We start from the raw sequence: 26218 nt of genomic DNA on the forward strand, positions 1-26218 counted from the left end.
CTGATCTTTTAACCTCCTAATCTCAGCTTCTTTCTAGTTGAATTCTTGGCCAAATCTTCGCTGAGAGATCAAAGTTCGAAGATTGTTGTCAACCTTTTGGATCTGCTGTGTCAGATCTTTCTGCGTTTTGAGTGCAAACTCTGTCAAAGAATCAACCTTTTGGGACATGTGTTTCTGGGAGGAAACCATATGCTCAAGCTTGTGATCAATCTTTTGAAGGTAATTATTCTGGGCTATGGCATTGTCAGTCTGCCAGTTTAGCACAGACTCAAAGGGTTTAGGTTCTTCAAGATGGCCAGTATGGGTAACAGTATGGGAAGGTATGTAAGGAAAGGATACTGTTTTAGACTGGGTGTTGGTTTGTTTTGTCAAAGGTGGGAAATCTTCTGGGGTAAAACTGGTGTTCATCATGCATGGTTGTACAAGAGGTGGTAGTTCTGGAGAATAAACAGGTGGAGAAGGATGACACCGTCTTTTTAATTTTGCAAGAAATTCAAGCTCCCTTTTGTAGATTGCAATAGGCTTTAGATAAGCTGGGGTGACCTTAAATTGAGGGTCTGGAGTGATATCTTTTATGGGATGGATACCGATCCAGGGTGCATCATCATCACCAGGCTTTGTCGGAGCTCTGGTTGAGGACGAGCGACATGCTCCTTTTTTGGATGGCTTTGCTGTTTTCTTGTGCGAGTAATTATCGCAAGATTCATCATCAGAATCAAGATCTTCTACACATGTACACGATGGATCACACATCCCACTACCGGGAACATCCCAGATGAAATGACCATCTATGTGTGAAACATAGGTGTGTCGACCATCAGGCCCAAAACTATGGATGGGAATCTTCTTTTCTCTAGGAAAAGAGGCCGGAGAGATCATCATGGCTTGGTGAAAAGAGTGCCTTGGGGGTTGGAAAACTGTCTTTACCAGTCCATCTTCCCTGTTCTGAAAAGATGAAGAAGTGGTTTGGACAGGTTGAGAAATCTGGTGCAATACCCATGGCCACTGAACTTTACCTATTTTCACATTATGGCCACTGAACTTCATTTCTTCCTAGTATGGCCACTGAACTTTACAATTTTTAACACCGGTGGCCACTTAAAGTCTCAAAATGACCGTTGACGGCTAAAAATAAAAAATCCAAAGTGTTAATAATATTTTAAGGAACTTTAATTATTGAAAATTTTCGTTTTGAGATCATTTATGTGTTGTTTGGTTAGGAAAGAGAAAGTGAATTTTTAGAGAGAGAAAGCTCCAAAAAATGTGATTTTCGAAAATAAAAAATGTTGTTTCATGGTAAATGTCACTCTGAACAACTTTAATTCTTGAATATTTTCATTTTGAGGTCATTAACGATCGTTAACGGTCATTTTGAGAAGTTAATTAAAATTGAGTGGCCACCGGTGTTAAAAAAAATGTTAAGTTCAGTAGCCATATTGGGAAGAAATGAAGTTCAGCAGTAATAATGTGAAAATAGATAAAGTTCAGTGGCCATGATATAATTTACCCATCAATCTATGGATTACTGGACTGATTCATGAACACCCTTAACACATACACTCCCAAGTACACAGATCTAAAACTGGTGTCTAAAGGTAAATTGTTAAATTAAATTTCATATAATATATTTTACTATATTATTTTTAATTTATCAAACCACTCACAAATATTATTTTCTCTCCCTCAACTACTCTCTAATTAAAAAAAAAAAAAAAGTATATCCATCCTACCTTAATTATTTGATCCCATGCATCTTCCTAAAATCCATCCTCCACTCCAAACATAGAAAGTAAATCTGCAAATCTGATCCCACATCCCTAAAATCCATTGCACCATAATTACTGAATTTTATCCATTTTAACAGTAACTTTATATTTTTAATACCGGTGGCCACTCAACTTTAACTAACTCCTCAAAATGAAAATATTCACGAATTAAAGTTGTTTAGAATAAAATTTACTATGAAACCACATTTTTTATTTTCCAAAATCAATTTTTTTTGAGCTTTCTCTCTCTAAAAATTCACTCTATCTCCTAGCCAAACAACATCTAAATGACCTCAAAGCGAAAATTTTCAAGAATTAAAGTTTCTTAGAATATCATTAACTCTTTGAATTTTTTATTTTGAGACCGTCAACGGTCATTTTGAGGCGTTGAGTGACCACCAGTATTAAAAAAATGTAAAGTTCAGTGACTATACCGTTAAGAATTGATGGCCAAAGTTCAGTGGCCACGGATATAATTTATCCAACACAGAATGTAAAATCTGAAGATTATGGATATCAAAAATTAGAAAGTAAATCTGAAGATTATGGATACAAAAAATGAATTAAAAGAGAGATTTGATTGGATTATGCAGAATTTATGATTAATGAGCTCATTAGGATTCATATCTATATATATAAAGGTCACATATATCTACTAATTGTCATATGAACATTTAAAAATTACTCATGACTTCATTTTCTCATTTTGTTATCCTGCTTCTCATCTTCTCAGGTAAGTATTTTAATTTTAAATATGGGTAAATTATATCTATGGCCACTGAACTTTATCCATTTTAACATTATAGTCACTGAACTTTACACTTTTTTTTAATACCGGTGGCCACTCAACGCCCCAGAATGACTGTTGACGGTCTCAAAATGAAAAATTCAAAGAGTTAATGATATTCTAATAAAGTTTAATTCTTGAAAATTTTCGTTTTGAGGTCATTCATGTGTTGTTTGGTTAGGAGAGAGAATGGATTTTTAGAGAGAGAAAACTAAAAGAAAAATGTGATTTTAGAAAATAAAAAAGATGGTTTCATGGTAAATGTCGTTTTAAACAACTTTAATTCTTGAATATTTTCATGTTGAGATTGTTAACGGTCATTTTGAGGAGTTAGTTAAAGTTGAGTAACAACCAGTATTAAAAAGTGTAAAAGTTCAGTGACCACAATGTTAAAATGGATAAAGTTCAGTGATCATAAGTGTAATTTACCGTAAATTTCTCTATAGAATAGAAATGAGTTTTAATTGTTTGTTGAAATTTCAATGTAGTGACATGGATAAACGTGGTGAAAGGAGATGGAAAGAGATTTGAAAATACATGCGTAGAAGAATTAGGCGAATATACAAGTTCAAAAGAATGCAATTATGTATGTAACGAAGGGTGTCTACAGAGAAGGAATACATATCCAGATTGGAAAGCAGAATGCCTCAAACTTAATCCCCGACTCTTCCTTTGCTATTGTAGATGGACATGTAATTGATTACTTGGACATTTAATCAAATAAATGAAGGACCCAACATGCGGGTTACCAATAACAACAATCAAATACGCGGAATACCAATAATAACACCACAAGGATCAATTTAACAAACAATCAACCAAAACACAACCCAAGTCCAAAACCACAATCAACAACAGAAGATTTATACGTGGAACCTCTTCAGTGTGAAGAGTAAAAACCACGGGACGTTTGAGGAGTCCACCCTACTTCTCTTATTATGATAAAATTGAGGGCAAAACAAACCCAACAAAGTCTTACAAAAGGTTTATAACCCACCAACAATCATGAAACAATAAGAGATTTCAAGAAGTAGACAAATACCAAGAAAGAGAAGAAATCAGTCTACAATCTGCCCCAACTCCGAACAGACCTTCCCGACCTCCGAACGGCGATCCCAACAGTGAGAACAAGGAACAATATGTCTAGAAGCTCCTGTCCAAAAATCGTGACGATCCGACGGTTCAATCTTCGAGAATCGACAAAAACGTGAACTGACCTAATGAGAGAAAAGGCCAAATCCGAAAATCTCCTTTTGGTGTGTCTTTTCTTCTTCCTTCACTTATCTCAATAAATGATAATTAATTCACTTAAATACATATTAACCTAGCTTCTCAAAAAAGCCAAAATTAATATTAAATAGACCTTAAATATGGGTGGGACTCATAACAATAAATTGTACTACATTTTCAACTAATAAGATAATAATAAAAGTTTGGTTGCTTTAATATATTATGATTCTTATGATTATAATTGTTAGAGCATTCTACTGTATCATACTGTCTCATTGGAGAAAAGTATGATAAATAAATATGATATTTATCAATGAATTGATAAGTATTAACAGGTTGATGGTTCAACTTTTGCTGCTAAATGGCAGCAAAAGTTAGCCCTTATTTTTTAAAAATTTTGTTTATTTTTAATAGGGATAAATTGCAAAAGTACATTTAACGTTTACAGCTATGAACAATTTTATCTCTAACAAGAATTTTCACATGCACCTTAATGAGCAAGTGAATTTGTCCATTCACTATTAGATATAGGCTTATTAAATCTAAACCTCAGGATGCTTTGAATCTCTACCTTAGGATTCTAATAAGCCTAGATCTAACGGTGAATGAGCAAATTCTACATACTCATTAAGGTGCATGTGATCAAAACTGTTATCTCTAATATCTAAAATGATGCAATTTTACCCCTAATGTTGGCAGCCAAGAGCAATTTATCAACGTTAGAGGTAAAATTGTTCTTGGCTCCAAATGTTAAGAGTAAAATTGCACAATTTTAAACGTTAGAGGTAAAATTGCTCATGACCCAAAACGTTAGGAGCATTTTTGCACCTTAATCCAAAAATTTATAATAACATTATGATTTTTTTTATTTTTTCTTACAAAAATAACATGATATTATTGTTTACCCAAACTATATAACATTATTATGCACAATAATTCGTATATCAAGATGGGATTTTGAAGTTTGTGGTATATTTTCCACTATCCATAGCACCAATTTCATTCTCTGGTTCTCGCAACACAAAGTTGGATTTAATGTTGTTCATTATTTTATTTTTTTCCTAATATATATATATGAATTTTTTTAATGAACAACATTAAATCCACGTGTCACACGGAGAGAGGTGGCATACGATAAGGCTAGCCTGATACGATCCAATATCGACCTTTCATTTAAGGGTAAAGGAAAAGATGAGGAAAACAAAAGCAGGAGCCGTTGAATTGCAAAACGACAAAGCATAATGACAAAACGACAAAGAAAAATGAAAACGACAGGGGGATTATGGGCCTATAAAAAGAGGAGAATTTAGAGCAATAAGCCTCAACAGAAGCATAAAGCTCTCTTGTTTAGTAAATTTAGTTTACAAAGAGAGAAAAAAAAAATGGCTTCCTCAATGCTATCAACTGCTACTCTTGCTAGAGCTAGCCCGGCTGCTCAACCCGCCATGGTTGCACCCTTCACCGGCCTTAAGTCCGCCTCTGCCTTTCCCATCACCCGAAAATCCCCGTCCAATATCACATCCGTCTCCAACAACAGTGGCCGAGTCCAATGCATGAAGGTAATTTCGATAATTGTTTCTAATTGTTTCTTATGTTTGATTAACTAAATGGAAAATCCCCCGTAAGTCGTCATTGATATTAAATTTGTCGCAAATCTAACAACTAAAATGTAATTTTTGTTATTTTTCCCACGGAGTTGACTGGCCTTCGTGACCCTGTAGTTTTGTTTTAGTTAGAAAATTTCAATATTTTTAATAATATAATTTGTTTTTTTATGTTTCTTTTTTTGTATTTTATTTACTTATTAAATATTTTATTTATTATATCATATTTTTATTTCGATTTCGAATTATTAATTATTATCTAACAAATAACTAATAATATTATTGTCTATAAATTTTGATTCTTTTAATTTAAATGCTATGTTGTATGAATGTTTCTCCTCAATAGAATTTTTCTGTTTCATGTCTGTTTCGTTTAAGTTATATTTCTGTGTAACGTAGATAAAATATATTGAATTAATAAGAAATGAATGAAAATATATACAGGTGTGGCCAACACAAAACATGAAGAAGTTTGAGACACTATCATACCTTCCACCATTGAGCCGTGAGTCATTGATGAAGGAAATCCAATACCTTCTCCGCAAGGGCTGGGTTCCTTGCTTAGAGTTCGAGTTGGACGTAAGCATAATCTTAATCTTAATTGATTATTACTATTTTGACGATTTTTGAACTAAGTACTCGGATTAATTATAAATTTTTTTAATTAGTATTACAATCAAGGATGGTATTTCAAATAAATAAATTAAATTAAATCAGAAAACTTTCTACAGTGGTTCCATACTCAATTGGTATGGGACTACTCAAATCATGTTACATCAGTGATGGTGCTGACGTGTCATGATTTGAACGATAACTAGTTTGGTACCATTTCGCAAAAATTCATTATTGATTTTTTTTTCTTTTTAGCAGTGGGCATTTATTCTATTATTTATCATTTTTAATTATCTCAAAAAATCATAAATTGTATAAATATTTTTCTGAAATAACATAAACTAATCTATTTCATCCTTATAATTGATATGAATTGGTTAATGAATTATGTTCATGCAGCATCCATTTGTGTACCGTGAGAACAACAAATCCCCAGGATACTATGATGGACACTACTGGACCATGTGGAAGCTACCGATGTTTGGATGCACTGATCCCGTCCAGGTGTTGAACGAGCTCGATGAGGCCATTAAAGCTTACCCAGCTGCTCACATTAGGATCATTGGTTTCGACAACCTTCGCCAAGTGCAATGCATCAGTTTCATCGCCTACAAGCCTACCTAAATTGTATCGGAGGGATAAAGGGCCAAGGAAGTGATGTCAACTTTGCAGGAGAAAAATGTAGAAAAATTAGAAGTGCCGACGAAAATATCTATTGCTAAATGTAAAATTTTGTAAAATTCGAAGTGCGGACGGAAATGTCTATACACATAATTTTTTGATGTTGAATTCTATGAGCTTGAAACAATGTATCACATCTTTTGTTAAGAAACTAAGTTCCATTATCTGTTATGATAGTTTTAACCTTTTCCATATATTGTGTATTTACATAAGCAAGAAACTCTCAACGCAATTTAAAAAAAATACGAAAATTAAAATCTCAAAATATGCAACGATAATAATCATATGCCCTAGACCTAAACAATCACAACACAATTTTATAATTACATTTTTTTTTATAACTATGTTTAACATGTTGATGCATATGATATTTTTTAAAAAATGAGTGTGTTGCAATGGACTTTGTCGAGTAGCAGTTGAAACAGTCTCGAGTTTGTCAAAGTAGTAGATTGTTATTTAAATACTTATTATTGCTTTTCGAATCATCCTAACTATACCAGATTGTTATATCTGTTGAAAGAATTTTTTTTTTTGAGTTAAAATTATTGAAAAACTATTCGAGATCATTGTCATAAGAAAGATTGAATGGTCATTTCATGTATTGAGTGCATATTGTTGTAGACGTTATTATCAGTGATTCTACATCTAAAAATGCTCGTAGATAATGTTTTTATGAGCAACTAGATACTTAAACAGAAATAAAATGTTTATTTGATATGCAATTAGATGTTTTCATTAGATCCATTGTTAAGTGTAATAAAAATTTGCCATTTTTAAGTAATTTTTCTTTTACGTAATTGATTTTTCTACTATAATTTTTACTTATTTATCAGGGCCCTCATTTACTACTTCACCCCAGGCCTCCAAAGTCTTAGAATCGACCCTACAAACACTCTGCTCCAATATAACCAGATTCGCCACAAAAATCACAGGGTTTGTCAGCATTGTTAGACTTATCGGTCTCCTTATTTTTCCTATCATCGTTGAAACGATCAATAGTAGCATAACTAGTTATTTTAATGCATTGATCTGTTACATTTTCTTTCTGCTTTTCAATTTTGTATACCATAGAAAATGTCTTATTTACACTAGGCAATGGATCGAGTAATAAGATCTGGTTAATAACATGTTCATACCCTTCATCCAGTCCACTTAAGAACTACATAAGCCTATCCTCATCATCAATATCCTTGATTCTTTTGAAAGGATTACAAACACAATCTTTGTCCTCTCCACACTGACATTCAAGCAACGGACGCAACAAATACATTTCATCCCAAAGCTTCTTAAAAGTAGTGAAATAAGCACAAATTGAAAGGTTACCTTGCGATGCTCTACTTAATTCTTTTTTTATCTTAAATAACATTGGTGAATTATTCTCACCAAATCTTTGTCCAATATCAATCTAGAGAGCTTTTGCAAATGTGAAAAACATAAAAGACACAACAAAATCTTTGTGAATTGAGTTCAAGATCCAAACAATTACCAGACAATCTCCCTCTGTCCATTCTTGATAATCTGGTGTTGTCTTCTATGGTGGATCCGACTCAATAAACTTCAATTTCTTCTTAATGATCAATGCTCTCTTCATCATAATGACTCCGAGTAAAATAATTCTGATTGGTAAGCATTGTGCTTACAAGAATCGCTCCTAGATTGTCATTGTTAGAACTTTTTCCTGTATGAGTTCTTAAAGATCCAACTTGATGGTTTTCGTTGCTGATGCGATGATCTTCATTGTTGTTGCGATTTCGATTGATCCTAATTTCTGAATCTGAATGTGAAATTTCTGGTTCGCGTTCTTCACTGAACTTTGAATCAAAAGAATATCTATTTGGAGTAGTGAAATTGTGAAAATCACATTTGTGATTCTTATTTCTGTGCGCTTTCGATCTGGATTCCTCTTTGTCATGTTCTGATAGCATGAAGAGAAAGGAAGAATTTGATATATTTCATCTTAATCTTTTAATCAATTACAATATGCATTCTTACTTATATACTACTACTTCCGTCCCATAATACAAGTCATTCTAGAGATTCTCACATAAATTAAGAAATACAATTAATGTAGAGTGAAATTAATGAATTGACATTGCTTAACTTAAAAAAATTTCTCTCTTATGTAGTGGGGGTAATAAGCATTGAAATGTTAAAAAATAAATAGATCAAGACAAAAAAATTAAATGAGTGGACTAAAGAACCAAACTAAAAAAATTTGGAAAACCAAAACGACTTATATTTTGGGAAAAAAATAACTTTCTAAAATGACTTATATAATGGGACCGAGGGAGTACACATATTCATATTTTAACAACTAATTCACGCCATTCATAACTGCTTCAACCACCTACAATTGTTGAGCCTCCATTCTATTATTATTGTTATTTTCCATTTGAGCTTCATATTGTTGTTCTATATATTTCACAAGAGTAAATAATAGTTTTTTTAATAATTAATGTATATAAAGAGAGAAGCTCTGCCTCTCTAGGTCTTTCTCCTACCCTTGCCGCCCACCACCTCCTCCTCTTCTGCTTTCTGCTTTCTTCTTTCTTCCCTTTCCTTTTCTCTTTTTTCAAACTTGTTTGTTTGCAACCTTAAGCTAGAACAAAGTAGCCAGATCTAGTCGGAGGAGGGAGAAGGAAACTTGTCTTTCTTCTTCCTCCTTTCATCTATGGCTGTATTTTCGTTTTTCTAGCTTGTTAGTATTTTCTTTTTATTTTCAGTTGAAGACCCATACCTTTCATCGATTTTTCTCTATCTGATTCGCATCTGTTAGCTATATCTCTGTCGTTTACGCTTTTTCAGATTTAGCAAGAGCGAAAACGTGTTATTTTATACGCAGATCTACGGATCTATGCGGTTGCACCAGTAAAAAGGACTCAGATCCAGGTAGTTCAGTTAGTCGGAAGAAACTAAATGATGACGATTGGTTTGCAGTGGCTTTCATATGGAGTTGGATTCGTGAGAAGTATGAGTTTTGTCGTCTTATTGTTTTAGTTGTACCTTTTATAGTTTTTTTTGCTCTTTGTAGTCCATTTATTTCCTTTATGGATGTTGTATTAGGCATTAATCTGTACTTGTGTAAGGTTTTATCCTTTGCTATTTTCATGATGTACTTATATTTTATCATCTAATGAAATGTTTTAAGCATCTTTATCAAATATATATATATAATAATAATTAATGTATATAAGTATATGAATTTTGGTGTATATATACTACATAAAATTCACTAAAATTATTTTGATTAAATTTGAAATTAAAAAATTAATTTTTTATTTATATAATATTAGGAGTAATTTTGCAATGTCATATGCAAAAAAAAAATAAATAGAAAGACTAAAAATTTGATTATAAAACTTAATAACCTATTTATTTTTAGTATGATGATTTTTTTAAAATAACATGATTAACATATTATATAATTTGGTTACCAAATTATATAACATTATTATAATCCGTATATGAAGATGGGATTTTGAAGTTTGTGGTATATTTTCATTCCCCAATAGCACTAATTTCATCCTCTGGTTCTCACAACACAAAATTGGATTCATATCATCAAATTGGATTTAATGTTGTTACTTAATTTTTTTTTAATATATGAAAAAAAGAAGAAATTGATGAACAACATTAAATCCACGTGTCACACGGAGAGAGGTGGCATACGATAAGGCTAGCATGATACCATCCAATATCGACCTTTCATTTAGGGGTAAAGGAAAAGATGAGGAAAACAAAAGCAGGAACCGTTGAATTGCAAAACGACAAGCATAATGACAAAACGACAAAGAAAAATTGAAAACGACATGGGGATTATGGGCCTATAAAAGGAGAAGAATTTAGAGCAATATGCCTCAACAGAAGCATAAAGCTCTCTTGTTTAGTAAATTTAGTTTACAAGAGAGGAAAAAAAAAATGGCTTCTTCAATGCTCTCAACTGCTACTCTTGCTAGAGCTAGCCCGGCTGCTCAACCCGCAATGGTTGCACCCTTCACCGGCCTTAAGTCCGCCTCCGCCTTTCCTGTCACCCGAAAGTCCCCGTCAGATATCACATCCGTCTCTAACAACGGTGGCCGAGTCCAATGCATGAAGGTAATTTCGATAATTGTTTCTTATGTTTGATTAACTAAATGAAAAATCCGCCGTAAGTCATCATTGACATTAAATTTGTCGCAAATCTAACAACTAAATGTAATTTTTGTTATTTTTCCCACGGAGTTGACGTGCCTTCGTGACCCGTAGTTTTGTTTTAGTTAGAAAATTTCAATATTTTTCATAATATAATTTGTTTTTTTTATGTTTCTTTTTTTTGTTTATTATTGATAGTTTTTGTATTTTATTTACTTATTAAATATTTTATTTATTATATCATATTTTTATTTCGATTTCGAATTATTAATTATTATCTAACAAATAAATAATAATAATATTGTCTATAAATTTTGATTCTTTTAAATGTTATGTTGTACAAATGTTTCTCTTTAGTAGCATTTTTGTGTTTCATGTCTGTTTCGTTTAAGTTCTATTTCTGTGTAACGTAGATAAAATGTATTGAATTAATAAGAAGTGAATAAAATATATACAGGTGTGGCCAACACAAAACATGAAGAAGTTCGAGACACTATCATACCTTCCACCATTGAGCCGTGAATCATTGATGAAGGAAATCCAATACCTTCTCCGCAAGGGTTGGGTTCCTTGCTTAGAGTTCGAGTTGGACGTAAGCATAATCTTATTCTTAATTGATTAGTACTATTTTGACGATTTTTGAACTAAATAATCAGGTTAATTATAAAAAAATAATTAGTATTATATTCAAGGATGTTATTTCAAATAAATAAATAAAATCAGAAAATTTTCTACTTCTAGACTCAATTGGTCTCAGACCGTTCAAATCATGTCACATCAGTAATAGTGAACGATAACTGATTTGGAACTGTTTTTCAAATTTTCATTATCGTTTTTTTTTTTCTTCGTAGAGTAGCGGATATCTATTCTATTATTTATCATCTTTAATTATCTCAAAAAATCATAAATTGTATAAATATTTTTCTAAAATAACATAAACTAATCTATTTTACCCTTATAATTAATATGAATTGATTAATGAATTATGCTCATGCAGCACCCATTTGTGTACCGTGAGAACAACAAATCTCCAGGATATTATGATGGACACTACTGGACCATGTGGAAGCTACCGATGTTTGGGTGCACCGACCCCGTCCAGGTGTTGAACGAGCTCGATGAGGCCATTAAGGCTTACCCAGCTGCTCACATTAGGATCATTGGTTTCGACAACCTTCGCCAAGTGCAATGCATCAGTTTCATCGCCTACAAGCCTACCTAAGTTGCATTGGAGGGATAGGGGTCAAAGAAGTTCTATCAACCTCGTAGGAGAACAATGTCAAAAATTAGAAGTGCCGACAGAAATCTCTATCGCTAAATGTAAAATTTTGTCGGCACTTTCACTTTCTTCATAATATGTTCGGATTTGATTTTTAACCTATTTTCATTCATTGACCCCTTTCCTCCTCCCTCTTCCTTTTGAATATTTTGTTTTGACTCCGCCATTGTTTTGGGATTGCAATTTGTTGATATTATCCTTTTGGGATTTTGTAACCTCGTGTTCTCATAATTATTTATTATTCATGAAAACAGTTTCTTATTTATTATTTAATAATAAAACCCCTAAAATAAAATTTATTTCTAAAGTTATATAATATAACAAGAGTTCTAAATAAAATTAACTTAATCTAGATAAAGTTATATAGTCTCAAAATAGATTTGCAGCTACCAATTGTTTCTGCTAATAGGTGATTTTTTTCCTAAATTTCGGAAAATTTGGGAATTAATTCCTACAAATTAATTAAGCATACATGTAACTTCATTTAACAATGTGTTCAACAACAAAAAAAAGTTGATTTTACACATTTATATAATCTCATTATAATTAATTAATTAATTAATTAATTAATTATTCTTTGAATCATCAATGAATTTTACAGTTTTTCTTGTTAATTTTATTAATTTGCCATTTCCACATTTTCATAATGAATCAATTAGGCAGAGATGGGACCCTGCCGCTAAAATCATCCTTATAATAAATAGTTTCGTACTTCTAACTGTTAGAACTATTCATACTATGGATGGTTTTAGCCATCTGTTTCCGAGAAATTAAATTGGATAATTAATTAGTTCATTGATTTTATATTTCATCACAAATTTCAACTTAGATTAATATATAATAGAAGATAAATTTCTTTATCTTTGTTCAAAACGATACAATCTTACTTTTGTAGTCTAAATCTAGCTTAATTTTGAGACGTTTTATTATGATACGGAAAAATTAGATCGATTTAGAAAAAGAAAAATAAAATTTACACATGTAAAATTGATTCCTCCAACAAACCAACCCGGCATACGCTACACCCTTTCTATTATTTTGACATCCGGCATTTCATAATACCGGTGTTTGAATCAAATATTCAATTAGAATAGTTACAGCAACATTCAAAATGAAAAATCGGCTTCAGAGGCCGGTGCTCCGTGTTCTATCTAGGTTCCGTTCTTATGTAGACACCCCTCACATGGAAGAGGGGGAATATCACAGTTTGGGCGGACAAGCACAAATGTAGTTAGCTAGCTTCTCCTAATTCTCCGATAGGCCCTATTATAATATCGGTATCAAATATTCTATCAGAATAGGTCCTCCAATTTTCCCAGCAGTAGAAGAAAACTAGCAGCTCCAACCAAATCTCCAGCTCACTTCAGGAGCCAATTAATTTGCCACATATAAGCAAGGATTTACTTACGATTTCAACACTGTTGCCAAGTCATCAATCCACGCCATTAAAGCTTCTAGATCACAGTTAAAAACAGAACAGGACTGTATTTTAGTAGAGAGCCTATAAAGCACCGACTCGGGTGCAGAGATAGATACAGGTGCGGCAAACGGCATTTTAAAATAATATAAGACACAGGTGCAGTGGGACAAGTAAATTTATATAAAAATATATAAAAAAACTTGATAAATCACAAATTACTTATAAACCATAAAAACACATCCATAATAAGATAACTCATTAATTCATCAAAAACAACATCTAATACTTTAAATAAAATTAAAAATCAAATCAAATCAAAGTACTTAATCTTCAAACATTTCATTTTCATCTTTTTCATCTACAAAAACCATCTCCAATTCCGGTTCATCAAGAGATAGATCAACAATCTCAAGGATTCCTGTACCATATGTTGACTCAAACGCAAGGAGCCAAGTGGGGAATGAAATCGCAGACAACGACAAGAGCAGGAAACAAGATCGCAGGAGAAGAAAGAAGTCCTAAAAGTTTAAAATCGCGATAACAACTGGTGAGAATTAGATGTATTTTAGGGTTTTTTTCGTCAAATTTTGTAAATGAACCATATGTTTTAAAAAAAATTAAAAAAAACCCGAAACTTTTACATTTTTTCACCATTAGCCGTGTCCCGCCGTGTCACTGCCGAGTCCCATGTCACTACCGTGTCACTGCCAAGTCCCGGCGAGTCCCCGAGTCCGACACCGCTACAGCAACCCCGGGGAAGAGTCCGTGCTTCATATGAGAACATTAAATTACAAATTAAAAATAAAATTGACAGAACAAAAAAAATCAAAATAAATGCACTAAAAGGCTATGAAAATGGAAAATGAACTAATATTATACTACATTCTTACAGAAAAATGAAAACAAAAATAATATATAAATTATACAACAGTTGTATCTCTCAAATTAAAGCAAATAAAATTGAGAATAAAGATACTCCCGGATCTTATAATAATCTTCACATAAAGGTCCTTCAATGATGATTTGCTGAGTTCCGGAACCACCACCCTGAAAAGAAATATTAAAGCTGTCAATATTTGACAGCAAAACACGATTCATGTAGGTAACTCGTTTGACACGACTCATTTAATATGATTATCAATTTTGTTGCATTTATATTTCTATATAATCACAAGGAACATAGAGGTTACATAACGGAATTATGACATGACAACCAATATTTGACGCCCCTAACAAAAATATTGCCGACGCTACCAGTTTTCACAAGGACCAGTTCAGTTTAATAGGTTAAAAATGAAATTTTGCTTCCTTCAAACTTACAAGTAGGATCCAATCGGCTCACAAACGACACTTGTCAATATATGATTTGTTATTTCAAAATGCCACCCAAAATGTCCGCCGGAATTCCGCCCGACGGAGACATCCGCCTCCTTTTCCGAAAGCTGGATGCCCGACTCTCCTAGTCCCTAGTGGACTAGGGTAGATCACTTAAACCAGTCCCGACAACTGGCCCAAGGGTTGGCGGAGATCCGATGCCAGAAACCCTGTCCTCCCTATAGTGTTTCTTATGCCGACTTGAAGCCGCCAGCCAATGGACATTCATATGTCTCATTCGCCACTCGCCACGATTGCAATACTCTCTTTTTTCTTAAATAATTTGACAAAAAAAAAAAAGCCAAATGAATTAGAATGTATGGAAGTCCATAAAAATTTACTCCAACTTGGCAAGCAAGGTCACAAATGAAATTTGCATATCACATTGGTCTTTCAACTTGGCAGCAGGGTCAAATTGGTGCAAATAAATAGGGAAAATTACACCCATGCCCCTCAACTTTGGCCAACTTTTTTTATGACCACCCATGAACTTCAAAACCGGACATAAAGTCCTTAAACTTTGCCTTGTACAAACATAAAAGTCCCTTAACCTTTGACCATTCCAATAACAGGCCACCCTCCATTGTAGAGCCGATGGAAATTGCACTTTTTCGTTTTGTAGTCATTTAGGTGTTATTTGGTTAGAAGAGCAAAAATTGTTTTTTTAGAGAGAGCTTTACGAAAATAGTGATTTTTGAAAGTGAAACATGTTTCGATATAAAATTTGGTTCTAAATAACTTCGATTCTTGGACTTTTCAATTTTGAGGCCGTCAATAGTCAATTTGAGGTCGTTTACTTTCATAAAGTACTTTATGTTAGCAAAGAGTAAAGTTCATAAACTTTTTTGTCCAGTTTTGAAGTTAAGTTGAGGGACCATGGGACGTGTGACTAACATGCCATTTTGAACTTATTTGACAAAAAAGGGGAATATATATAATATAAGTACAAAGATCAAATTGTAGCAAAGTTCATTTTAGACTATAACCTTGTTTAAGTTAGGTACCAAATTGATCATTCATCATCGTTAAAAGTAATTCAATTATCATTTTCGTCACCGCAAAGACAAACACAGGAAAAGAACATTCAAGTAAATATCGAGCTCACCTTCTGGCTAATGTTCCCGACTTTACGAAGAGTCACATACTCTCCACAACGCAATGCTCCGCCAGCAAATTCTACCTGTTTAAATCAGGTGATAACATTTTCAAAGGTGCATAAATTGATCTAATGGATGAAAAATTAAAGTCTGTTTTAGGTAGTTTGAAGAACAAAGACAGAATTTTGACTAGTTTACCAAAAATAAGGAAAAAGCAAAAAATTAGAAGTTACGTTGCACGGAATTTTGATTTTAAAAGCCTTCCACATTTCCGGACAAGTTTCTATGATTTAAAATAACTGGGAACTGGTTCCTTAAAATTTGGAAAGTCTTTCCTATGATGTAATGTGTTTTTAGAAGTGGATTGATGTTAACACATGTTCAATAATAAATTTCTAATATTTTCTAGATCATTTTCTACAAGTTTCCAAAATGAAAATCTCTTTTTCCCCCTCTATAACGTGACTTGTATGTAAACTTTTTAATATATATATATAGAATTAAACAATTTTATAATTTTAAAAATTTATAAATATATCCATATGTTTTTATTGTTTACATGTTTCAAATATTGTTTCCCGGTTTCCGTTTCTATGTAACATAGTTGAATAACAAAGACATACATTATGACTAGTTTGCCACTAAAAAAAGCATAAATAGTAAGTACCTGCACGCCCTTGCTAGAAAGGAACTGTTTGAAATCTGCCATTTTCAAATCACCAACAAGGACGGACTTATGAGGCGGAGGTGCTGTTGATTCAGGTAGTAAAGATAGCACGTCAGTCTCTGTTTTGCCAACCTCAGTGTCAACCCAAGCAATTTCGTAATCTCCCAACTGAAATTGCACAGTTTATTAGAAACAAGGGGCAAGAATGCAGATTAATACAATGTTAAGCATCATAGTTGAAGTTGCAACCAAGATTGTACCTTTTTAAAGAGCACATTGCTCATCATGTTCTCGGAAAGTTGAACCTACACATCATCAAATGAGAGAAATAGTTAATCTGATCTCTGAGAGGAATAAAATTTACACCCGCAATAAAAGAATAGAGTTTCAGGGACCATACCTTATAAGCACACAAATCAGAGGTAACGTCAATTGTCTCTTCAATTTGAGGAGCATAAACATGAGGGCAGACATTTTTTAAGCAGTGCTGCTTCAGATGTTCTGTGGATTCAGCTGATCCATGCACCAAAACCTGTGCAAGGATAATATAGACCCTCTGAGAATTCGAGGGCTTCGCTTTTTCTAGGATTAAATTTAATACTCGGTCATCTGAATATACTAAATTATAAAGGGAGAGAATACACAATCAGAGGACATTTCAGAGATCCCAGAAAGGAGAAGCATAACAGAAACCAAAACACACACGGAGAAATTTCTTATAGCACAAGAACAAGGAGAATAGACACGCATCTAGTTGCATTATAAACCTCCCATGGTAATATGTATATCGTTCAGTGTATGACCAAATAATAATCATATGAAAAGTAGTACAAACAAACATCAAGCAGAACGCTCGACACAGTTTATACTTTATAGCACCATGGAACAGCATATTTGTTGTAGACAATGATAGTATAAATGCTATCAGATGGAAGATATCAAGATACTAGTCAGTAAGTTTTAAGCATACATAAAGCTTACAAGTTTCAGAGGAGCCACATGAGCAAGAATTGATTTAATTGAGCGTCCATCTGATCGACCCTCGTAGTCCATGTAAATCAATGCACACTTCACTTGTACCTGCAAAAGCATTGTGAAATATGTTGGGTTTTTTTAGATAGAAATAAAGAAATAAAATAAATAGCGGAAGTAATAAAATCAAAGGAGCTATATATTCACTTTAATTATAATTTTATTCACTTTGGTTGTAGGTTCTTTTAAACCATAAACAATAAGCCTATATATAGGCCAATAAAGAAACAGACAAAGTAACTACTAACCTATTTAGTAGCTATTAATTGTAGTAACCCTTAACTTATTTATTACATATTAATTTTAGTAACTATTAATTTAAATATCTTTTCGTAACCACTTAATCAAAATAACTAATTATTAAACTTTGAATCAATCCTAACAAAATAAAAATTCAGCAAACTGCAAAACTGATGTGCAACTTGAATGTTCAAAAAGCTGTTGCATCAAAATAGGAGTTATCCAGAACTCAACACGCCAGCCAATCGGTGTTTCATGGAAGAACAACAAAGAGACGGAGGCAAAACCCAACTGGAGCCATTAGAAGGAAAATTATTATGTATCAAATTTAATCCCTAGAGGACACATTTACTATATGATAATAGTCAAAGTTTTGAGTAATGAGAATATTAAATTCTAAAATTGTTCAAATTTTGCCTGGAAGTTGATAGGGGATTGATTGGACCTTCATTCTTGAAGCTAAAACCAACCTTTCAAAACCACCTATCCTAGGAAAAGCCTTCCCCTCATTGTTCTTCTAACATTTAATTCCATGAAAAGGTAAAAGTGAGAAAGCTAGCCAATGAACATAACCAGTGCAAAAGAGTGTTCAATAACAATTTACATGTAACAGTATTAACCAATATACCAATTCTTACTACCGCTAGCTCTATTAAGTCTACCAGTCTGCATCAGATTATCATCATCTCTCGTTAGGGAACTATGCGGGAACAACTGCAATAGCTAGTAGTTTACCAATGTAGTGGATATTCTATCATACTATTAGAAGAGAACATGTCAGTAAATGCTATGTTGCCTAAATTAAGTAGAGATTGATGCATGCCTGTGTCTAGCAATCCTTTATGTAATTAGATATTAAGTGAAAGCATGACATCTGAACACACAGGTGATGGGAGCAATAGATTGAGAAGATAACTGTTGCATAGGAAACACAAACCAAAATTCCTTGGTAGTTTTTTGACTGTAAATGAGACCTAAAAAATGCTATAACGGAACTTACAGTTAATTCGCTAGACACAACTTTTGAAGGCTTCGTATCAAGTATCAAACCAGCAGATCCTTCATCAAGTTTTCCATCAATGTCTCCACCGACCTGAAATGAAATATAAATTTAACATTACAGCCATTCACATGGCAAAGAAAAGTCGACCCTAGTATAGAGCATAATCCAAAGTAATATCATCTAAATAGAGGAAAATAGAAAAAGGGAGCCGAGAAGTTCAAATAGAGATTCCAATGAATAACTTGAGCCACGATACTGGCAAAAACATTATGAGCAGAAGTGTAGTGCATTTGTAATTGAATAATTTAAATTACAGACCTATGGCTATTTTAGATATCTTCAAGCACTTTGACTTATGTTATAAAACAAACTCAAGCTTGTCCTTTCCTAACTGCTTCACAGGTACATCATTAAAATGAAATACCTTATGATTAGCACAGACATCAAGATGCCCTTATCTAAAAAATAGTTAGTTAAAAAATTTGATAGAAATTCTACACGGGTACTTGAACTAATTAAAGCAGTAGATAAAGACATTTAAAATCTTCATCTTAAAGTCTGTGAGCTTGATAACCAGCACAAATACTCCCAAATTAGTACTCATCTAGAAATAGAAGTTCATTAATGGGGGAAAGCCAAGCATTTGAGGATACACATCAGAAGCATTAAAAAAAGGTAGAAGAAAACTAACAATAACAACTTTTCTCTTCAGAAAGTGTATAGAATGGTCCTTCAAGTCCAGAAACAATAAAGGACAGTTCAAAATATGCAGATAGTCAAACATCAAATGACATAAATGGAGCGCATATGACTAATTTTGGTTCCTAACAAAAACATCAATAGCAAGACTAGAAAATACCAAGACTATAAAAAGCTATTGGTATCAAACAATAGGGAAAAAACTGTCAAATTTTGATAAGCTACGAGTCTACTGCAAAGACCCCTCATAGACTCCATGTGCTTCCGTATCTTTCCTTTTCAAATTCTTCCCCAAATCACCACAACATTGTTTTGCTAGACCATTGCTACAAGTCTATGCATCCTACGACATTGCTTTAACAAGTAAAAGTAAAAGTGCATAATATTTTTCAATGCTAAGCTGATTCATGCAAAGTAGTTGTTTTCATCTAAAGCAGTAATCATCCTATAACCAAATCAGCAGCCACAGAAAGAGAAAGAAAATGCTATTGCTGAGTGGCCAACGAATTAGTAAAATTACAGAAAGAAAGCATTCCAAACAGAAAACTTACACGCATTGCCGAGTGGTCCATGTCATCATCTTTAATTACATAGTCATCAGGATTTATGACTTCACCAAAATCATCCCACTCACTGGTGTTATCATAGAATGGAAACATTGGTGCAACACTAGTGGATGGAGGAACAAATCCATCAATCAATATGTCCCTGTATCCAGTCCCACGTGATCCAGCTGCTGTATGGTATAATGATTCAGTAGGAAGTAAAAATGATAAAATATAGAGAAACCTTAATGATATCCCAACAAACAAGCTTCAAATGATGGTTTATCAGAACTGGAAAAAGGAATACCATCAACTGGAGCATGAATGCTCTTAGCATCAATGATCATCGGATCATTCATATTGCTATCGGGTCCAATAGTTGCCTTTGATTCTTCCTCTTTAATCAGACTAGCTTTCAATTCCTCTTCCTTTTTCAGTCGCTTCTGCTCTTCTTCATAAGCAACCAGCTCGTCCCCCACCAAAGGAACCCTCCTTGACATTGTAACTTTGACAGCTTTTGGAGGTGGATCAGCCTGTAGCATGCGAGCTAATGTGCCAAACTACATATACAGGACAAGAAAGCACAAATATTCTCATGTGGAAGTAGAAAATCAATTAACGTATTTAAGTCTGAGACGAAGCATTAAAACACACATAGCAGGAGTGCTAAAGGAATTTATATGAGCAAAGCCAAACATCTACTTCTCTCTTTATCTTTCTTCTTTTCGAAGAAGAAAGATGACGAGTCCAATCATTTTATTTCAATAAATTAATGTGTGGTTCAAAAGAAACAGCAATTATATCAGTCTTTTAGCACCATTAGTAGTCTGAAAGCTTCACAGAAAGATGACAAAGACATCTGACACATTCAGCTTACAGATAAAAATGGGAAGCCCATGAGAGTAACCTTATAGATAATTTCAAGGGTAGAAGAATCACTATTTACAAATGATTTCCAGTTTTCAACATCTGAATCCCAGAGAAATTAACTAATAATACTTGAGCAAGAAATCAAACACATACCTGGCCTCTTTCTGTGAAAAGCACAAGGTTCTTAGGATCTGCTGCCCATTCAACAAAGATGTCATGTGAAAAACCTGCTTCCAAGCTGGCCATGGATGCTAGAACAATCTAAACCAGAAGCATTAAGTTAGAATCATCAAAACTAAATTGCTAAAAACAGGAAGATAATTACATCCTCAGCAGTCCACGATATCACCTTTGGACCAGTTGGAGCATTGTCAAGTTCACTCTTGTTGATTAGAAGTGTCAAATGCCTGCAAGATTTGATAAAAGCAATCATATTCACAAATCATGTTAAGCAAACTTCCCTAATGGAATGCAGAGAATATAAATCAAGCACATCATGAACATAAACACAATTTGATTTATGAGGAGTATGAAGATGCTACAGAATGTCATTGAAAAAGAATCACTTACTTCAGAAGAAAAGCATTGTCACGAGAAGTTTCAAAAGATTTTGCTATTGAATCACTCATCCACTCCAAGAAACTCTTCACATAGTCAATGGTACTTGATGAAACATATGTAAGAAAGAATATGGGATAGCTCAAGAGGCGCTGTGCCCAAAACTGCAAATAGCATAGACATTAGAACCCTATGATTGTGATATCACTACATAAAGCTAGGAAATTTTTTACTGTCCCCTAACTGACCTGTTCCAATATTAAGACAATCTCTAACACTCTTCCAGCAGTATCAACAGGTAATAATACATTTCCACCCGCTTCTAGAGTCTTTAAGATAGTCTTTTCTAAAATGAATTACAGAAAATTAGCATAAGTACATACATTTCAAAAGGTCAATGCAGCATTAGCAAGAATGTGACCGTGTCTAAGTGCATCACAAATATTTCAGCAACATGAATAATTTGATGATGGTGAGAAAACATTACACGTAGCAAAAATACCTAGAAATTCTTTGTCTCTTTGCTGTCTAGGAGGCTGATTAGTTAAAGCATTATAGGCATCCGTAATGAGAACAGCTGGCCGGACAAAGGACTCCAGAACAGTTCCATTCAAATGCCTGGTTAAACAAAAAAGAAAAGTTACCATAAGGAAAATGCAGTCCCAAGATATGCCGACATTTATTTACCTTTCTTTGCGATGATTGAAGTCAACAGCATATAAAACATCTTCCCCATCCTTTGTTATCTTCCATATAGTACCTCCAAGGAGATGCCCAGCCACATGAGGGGCAATCACAATTCCTTCTCCTTTACCTAACAAGCAAAGCAACCTCATTAAAATTACTGATCAGAAGTTAGCTTGAACGAGCTAAAAAAATATAATACAAACCAGAAAGATGATGATTCTGAGAGTAAGTAAGCCTAGTAATACTCTGGAAAGCAGAATCAATATCATCCAGAGTAAACAATTCAAACTCCGAAACTGCCTGCAGAAAAGCAAAGTCTAGCAGACTAAGTTATACAGGGACTTTTTAAACCGAAAAAGAAAATGTTCTGAGTTCTCACCTTGCGAGAGAGATACTGGTCGTACATGGTAAGGAGGCCTAACCGGTAAACTGGTTCGGTAGAATAAACAGGAGCCGAGATGCCAAGCTGTTTCATGGCATAAGGCAATGCGCCCAGATGAAGTGTATCGGAATGCGACAACAATACTGCATCAATCTTCGAAGCTACTCTACAATAATAAAAAGAAATGCTCATAGTGTCATTTTCCGGCAATTTCAAGCAGAATTAGGAATCGGAAAAGAAAGAGAGACATAGAGGATGAAGAACCTAGAGAGAGGTTGAAGAAGAGAGGTATCGAAGTGGTCGTTCCAGCCACAATCGATTAGGAAATTAAAGTTATCAATGGAGACTAAGTAAGATAACGGATTCTCATTGTATACGCCGCAAAGTGGCGTTATCTGAACTGAAGTTCCCATTCTCCACCTTCTCTGTGATCGGCGTTTTTCGCTGCTTTGCCTGTGTTTTCCTCTCTCTGAAAAGCCCTCAGTTCTGAATCCCGCTTGAGGTTTTAGCCATTGCAAATGGAAGAGGAAGCAAGGGGAAGAAGGAATAATACGACACCGTAGAAAGGGAATTCGTTCCTCCACGTGAAATTCTGATAAAACTAAAAATTAATTTTAAGCCTTTAATATTATAACTGTCGAAACCATTAATTGATTTAATATAACTGTTTAATAAATAGTACAAAAAAGTTTAATAAATTATTTATCTTTTAAACTTGCCTTAAAAAATTTGATTAGTTCAAATTTTAAAATTCATAGATAACACTTTCACTTGTGTAAAATATTCGGATAACACATCTAACTTATTCTTTTTGATAACCAAATAGCATATATTAAGAATCAAGAAGAAGCATATTACAAATAAAATCAGGGGTACAGAAAACCACTCACCCTGATGTAAATGTAAAATACTACTTCTAGCTAACAAATGAGCAATAGAGTTTGCAGAACGACAGACAAAACGAATAGAATAATTAAAAGACTCGTTCAAAGAAAAATGACAATTATTGGCTAAGGCGTTAAAAGGAGATGAAACCTGTAATGGGCGGGCCATAGACTGTACCACGATCAAAGAATCTGATTCAATGATTATATCCTTCCATCCGCGGTCTTTGATCCAACTAAGAGCCTCTCGGACCGATAGCGCTTCAATGAACGATGCATCTTGATAATTCTGCAAGGATCCATTTTTAGCCGCAACAAAACGGCCCAACTCATCCCGAACAATACACGCAAACCCAGCCACATTCTTATCTGCAAATAACGCACCATCCACATTCAATTTTAGGAATCCAATTGGAGGACGCTGCCACACCTTCAGGCTTGGCACAGCCGGACTACCTGAAGGAGAAACCGACGCCTGCGCTTTCTTCCAGGCCTGTAGGAATGAAACAGCCGAATGGAACAAGATCGAAGCTTGTGAATCCTTCCGATTCCACACAATGTCATTTCTATAACCCCAAATAATCCACCATAAGACCGCTACAAAATATAATCAATTGGTAATTTGGTTACAAAAATAAAAATAAAAAAATAAATCGTATGTAAAAGATGTGTTGTACACGTCTTAAAAAAATAAACGGACTAAGATCGGGACATGCATTTTTAATATTAGAAAAGACAAGTTTTACAGTTGAACAAATAAATATTAATTCACAGAATAAATTAAAACATATTAAAAAGGGTAAATTCCAAAAAAAATCCTTGTGGTTTGGCCGATTTCCAAAAAAACCATTGTGGTTTGTTAATACAAAAAAAAGGACTGTGGTTTGCGCCGTTACCCGAAAAACGGAAAATGGCTTAACGGTGTTAAAGTGCTGACGTGGCACAGGGGTAAAATTGGAAATTCGAATTTTTTTTATTTTTTTTTCCTCTCTTTCTTCTTCTTCTCCTCCTTCCTTCTTCTCTCCTCTTCTTCCTTCTTCTTCCTTCTTCTTCTCCTTCTTCTTCTTCTTCTCTCCTCTTCTTCCTTCTTCTTCTTCTCTCCTCCTCCTTCTTCTTCCTTCTTCTTCTCCTTCTTCTCTCATCTTCTTCCTTCTTCTTCTCCTTCTTCTCTCCTCCTCCTTCTTCTTCTTCCCCCTTCTTCTTCTTCCTTCTTTTTTTTCTTTTTTTTTTAAGTTTCGAAAATCTGGAAATTTCCAGATTTCTGGAATCCAAAAATCTGGAAAATTTCCAGATTTCTTCGAATCTGGAAATCGGAAATAAAAAAAAGAATAGAAGAAAAAAAGAAGAAGAAGGAGGAGGAAGGAGAAGAAGAAGAAGAAGAAGAAGAAGAAGTAGGAGGAGGAAGAAGAAGGAGGAGGAGAAGAGAGGAAAAAAATAAAAAAAAAATTCGAATTTCCAACCTTACCCCTTGCCACGTCAGCACTTTTAACACCATTAAGCCATTTTCCGTTTTTCGGATAACGGCGCAAACCACAGTCCTTTTTTTGTATTAACAAACCACAAGGGTTTTTTTGGAAATCGGCCAAACCACAGGGGTTTTTTTGGAATTTATCCTATTAAAAATGAAGTTTTTACTTACTCAACTATAAAACTTTTTTCTCTAATATTAGAACCACATATATCCCGACTTTGATCGATTTACTTTTTTAAAATGTGTGCAACATATTTTCCGTATGTAACTTACTTTTTTACAACCGAGTAATTAATTTATTAGATTTTACGCAAGTTGAATGGGCTAACCGGATATTTTAAGTAAATTGGGAGGTCAAAACACTTTGAAAATTGAGCCAAATACATGAATATTATAATTAAATACAAAATTACAACTAAGTCATATTACCAAACTTAATTCTCAATATGTCATTATTCTCTATATATTGTAATTTTACGCCATAATTTAAAAATTCTAGACTCCAATTAAACCCTAGAAAATATATTCTAGACTTCTAATTTATAAATTATAATCCTTAAAATATATTAAAAGTACTAATTTTACTAGTTTGACAGAATCCAAAATTATGACTTGACATAGTTGTAAATAGTTTTTAAGAGATGAATCTCTATGTAATTTTCCCTTGAAAATTTAAGGGGCAATCAAACTTTTTATATAAGTTCAGGACAAATGAGTATTAACCCATATAAAAATAAGTATTTAATATAAAATATTAATTGATCATTAAGTGATTATTGTGTCAGTATCGTGTTAGATTGTCGTCAATAGTCTCTCTTAAATTAAAAATTGAAGAGAGAGACTTAAAACTCAATTCCTTTTAGTGTCTCATCAAATCACCAAGAGTTTTTTTATCGTCTTTCTTATTGAGGAGCTATTAGTGTCTTTATTTTATTTTTTATTAATAATTTATTATTGGGTAGTTTCTTTTCACACTTAATAATTTTAATGATAAAATAACAAATAATGAGTGAATAAGAGGAATATTATCCACTGATAATAATAATCATTTTTTGCGGTGAATAAAATATACGTTTTCTAAAAACGCGTTTGAAGTGAGAAAAAAAACATTAGTCGCATCTTCCACTAGCGCCGACCACCGCCGCCGTTGCTCTCGCATAGCCTTTCTTGCTGGTTTGTCTTCATCTTTGATATTCTCT

General features: G+C 33.5%; 3 protein-coding genes across 4 annotated transcripts; 2 read left to right on the plus strand and 1 right to left on the minus strand.

Annotated features, from left to right (window-relative positions):
- The first annotated feature begins 5104 nt into the window (after positions 1-5104).
- LOC136230928 (ribulose bisphosphate carboxylase small subunit, chloroplastic-like) lies at positions 5105-6872 on the plus strand. The gene is made up of 3 exons (XM_066020138.1): positions 5105-5342; positions 5832-5966; positions 6399-6872. Exons 1-3 carry the CDS (start codon positions 5166-5168, stop codon positions 6621-6623), a joined length of 537 nt encoding a protein of 178 aa, XP_065876210.1. The 5' UTR covers positions 5105-5165; the 3' UTR covers positions 6624-6872.
- A 3655-nt stretch (positions 6873-10527) lies between these two features.
- Positions 10528-12351, plus strand: LOC136230851 (ribulose bisphosphate carboxylase small subunit, chloroplastic-like). Its single transcript, XM_066020050.1, has 3 exons — positions 10528-10775; positions 11269-11403; positions 11809-12351. The coding sequence occupies exons 1-3, from the start codon at positions 10533-10535 to the stop codon at positions 12031-12033; spliced, it is 603 nt and encodes a 200-aa protein (XP_065876122.1). The 5' UTR covers positions 10528-10532; the 3' UTR covers positions 12034-12351.
- A 2011-nt stretch (positions 12352-14362) lies between these two features.
- On the minus strand, positions 14363-23243 carry LOC136230845 (cleavage and polyadenylation specificity factor subunit 2). 2 transcript variants are annotated; one of them, XM_066020035.1, is made up of 18 exons: positions 22929-23243; positions 22662-22830; positions 22486-22582; positions 22283-22409; positions 22098-22213; positions 21844-21941; positions 21608-21759; positions 21387-21444; positions 21191-21298; positions 20475-20727; positions 20174-20355; positions 18921-19013; positions 17630-17728; positions 17049-17180; positions 16909-16953; positions 16649-16816; positions 15990-16064; positions 14363-14557 (listed from the first exon to the last, which is right to left on the minus strand). In XM_066020035.1, exons 1-18 carry the CDS (start codon positions 23075-23077, stop codon positions 14456-14458), a joined length of 2223 nt encoding a protein of 740 aa, XP_065876107.1. In that variant the 5' UTR covers positions 23078-23243; the 3' UTR covers positions 14363-14455. The 2 variants fall into 2 exon arrangements, with proteins under 2 accessions (XP_065876107.1, XP_065876106.1); XM_066020034.1 differs by having other exon boundaries at positions 20174-20358.
- Positions 23244-26218: the final 2975 nt, after the last annotated feature.

Source organism: Euphorbia lathyris, chromosome 5, assembly GCF_963576675.1.
Source record: "Euphorbia lathyris chromosome 5, ddEupLath1.1, whole genome shotgun sequence".
Lineage (NCBI taxonomy): Eukaryota > Viridiplantae > Streptophyta > Magnoliopsida > Malpighiales > Euphorbiaceae > Euphorbia > Euphorbia lathyris.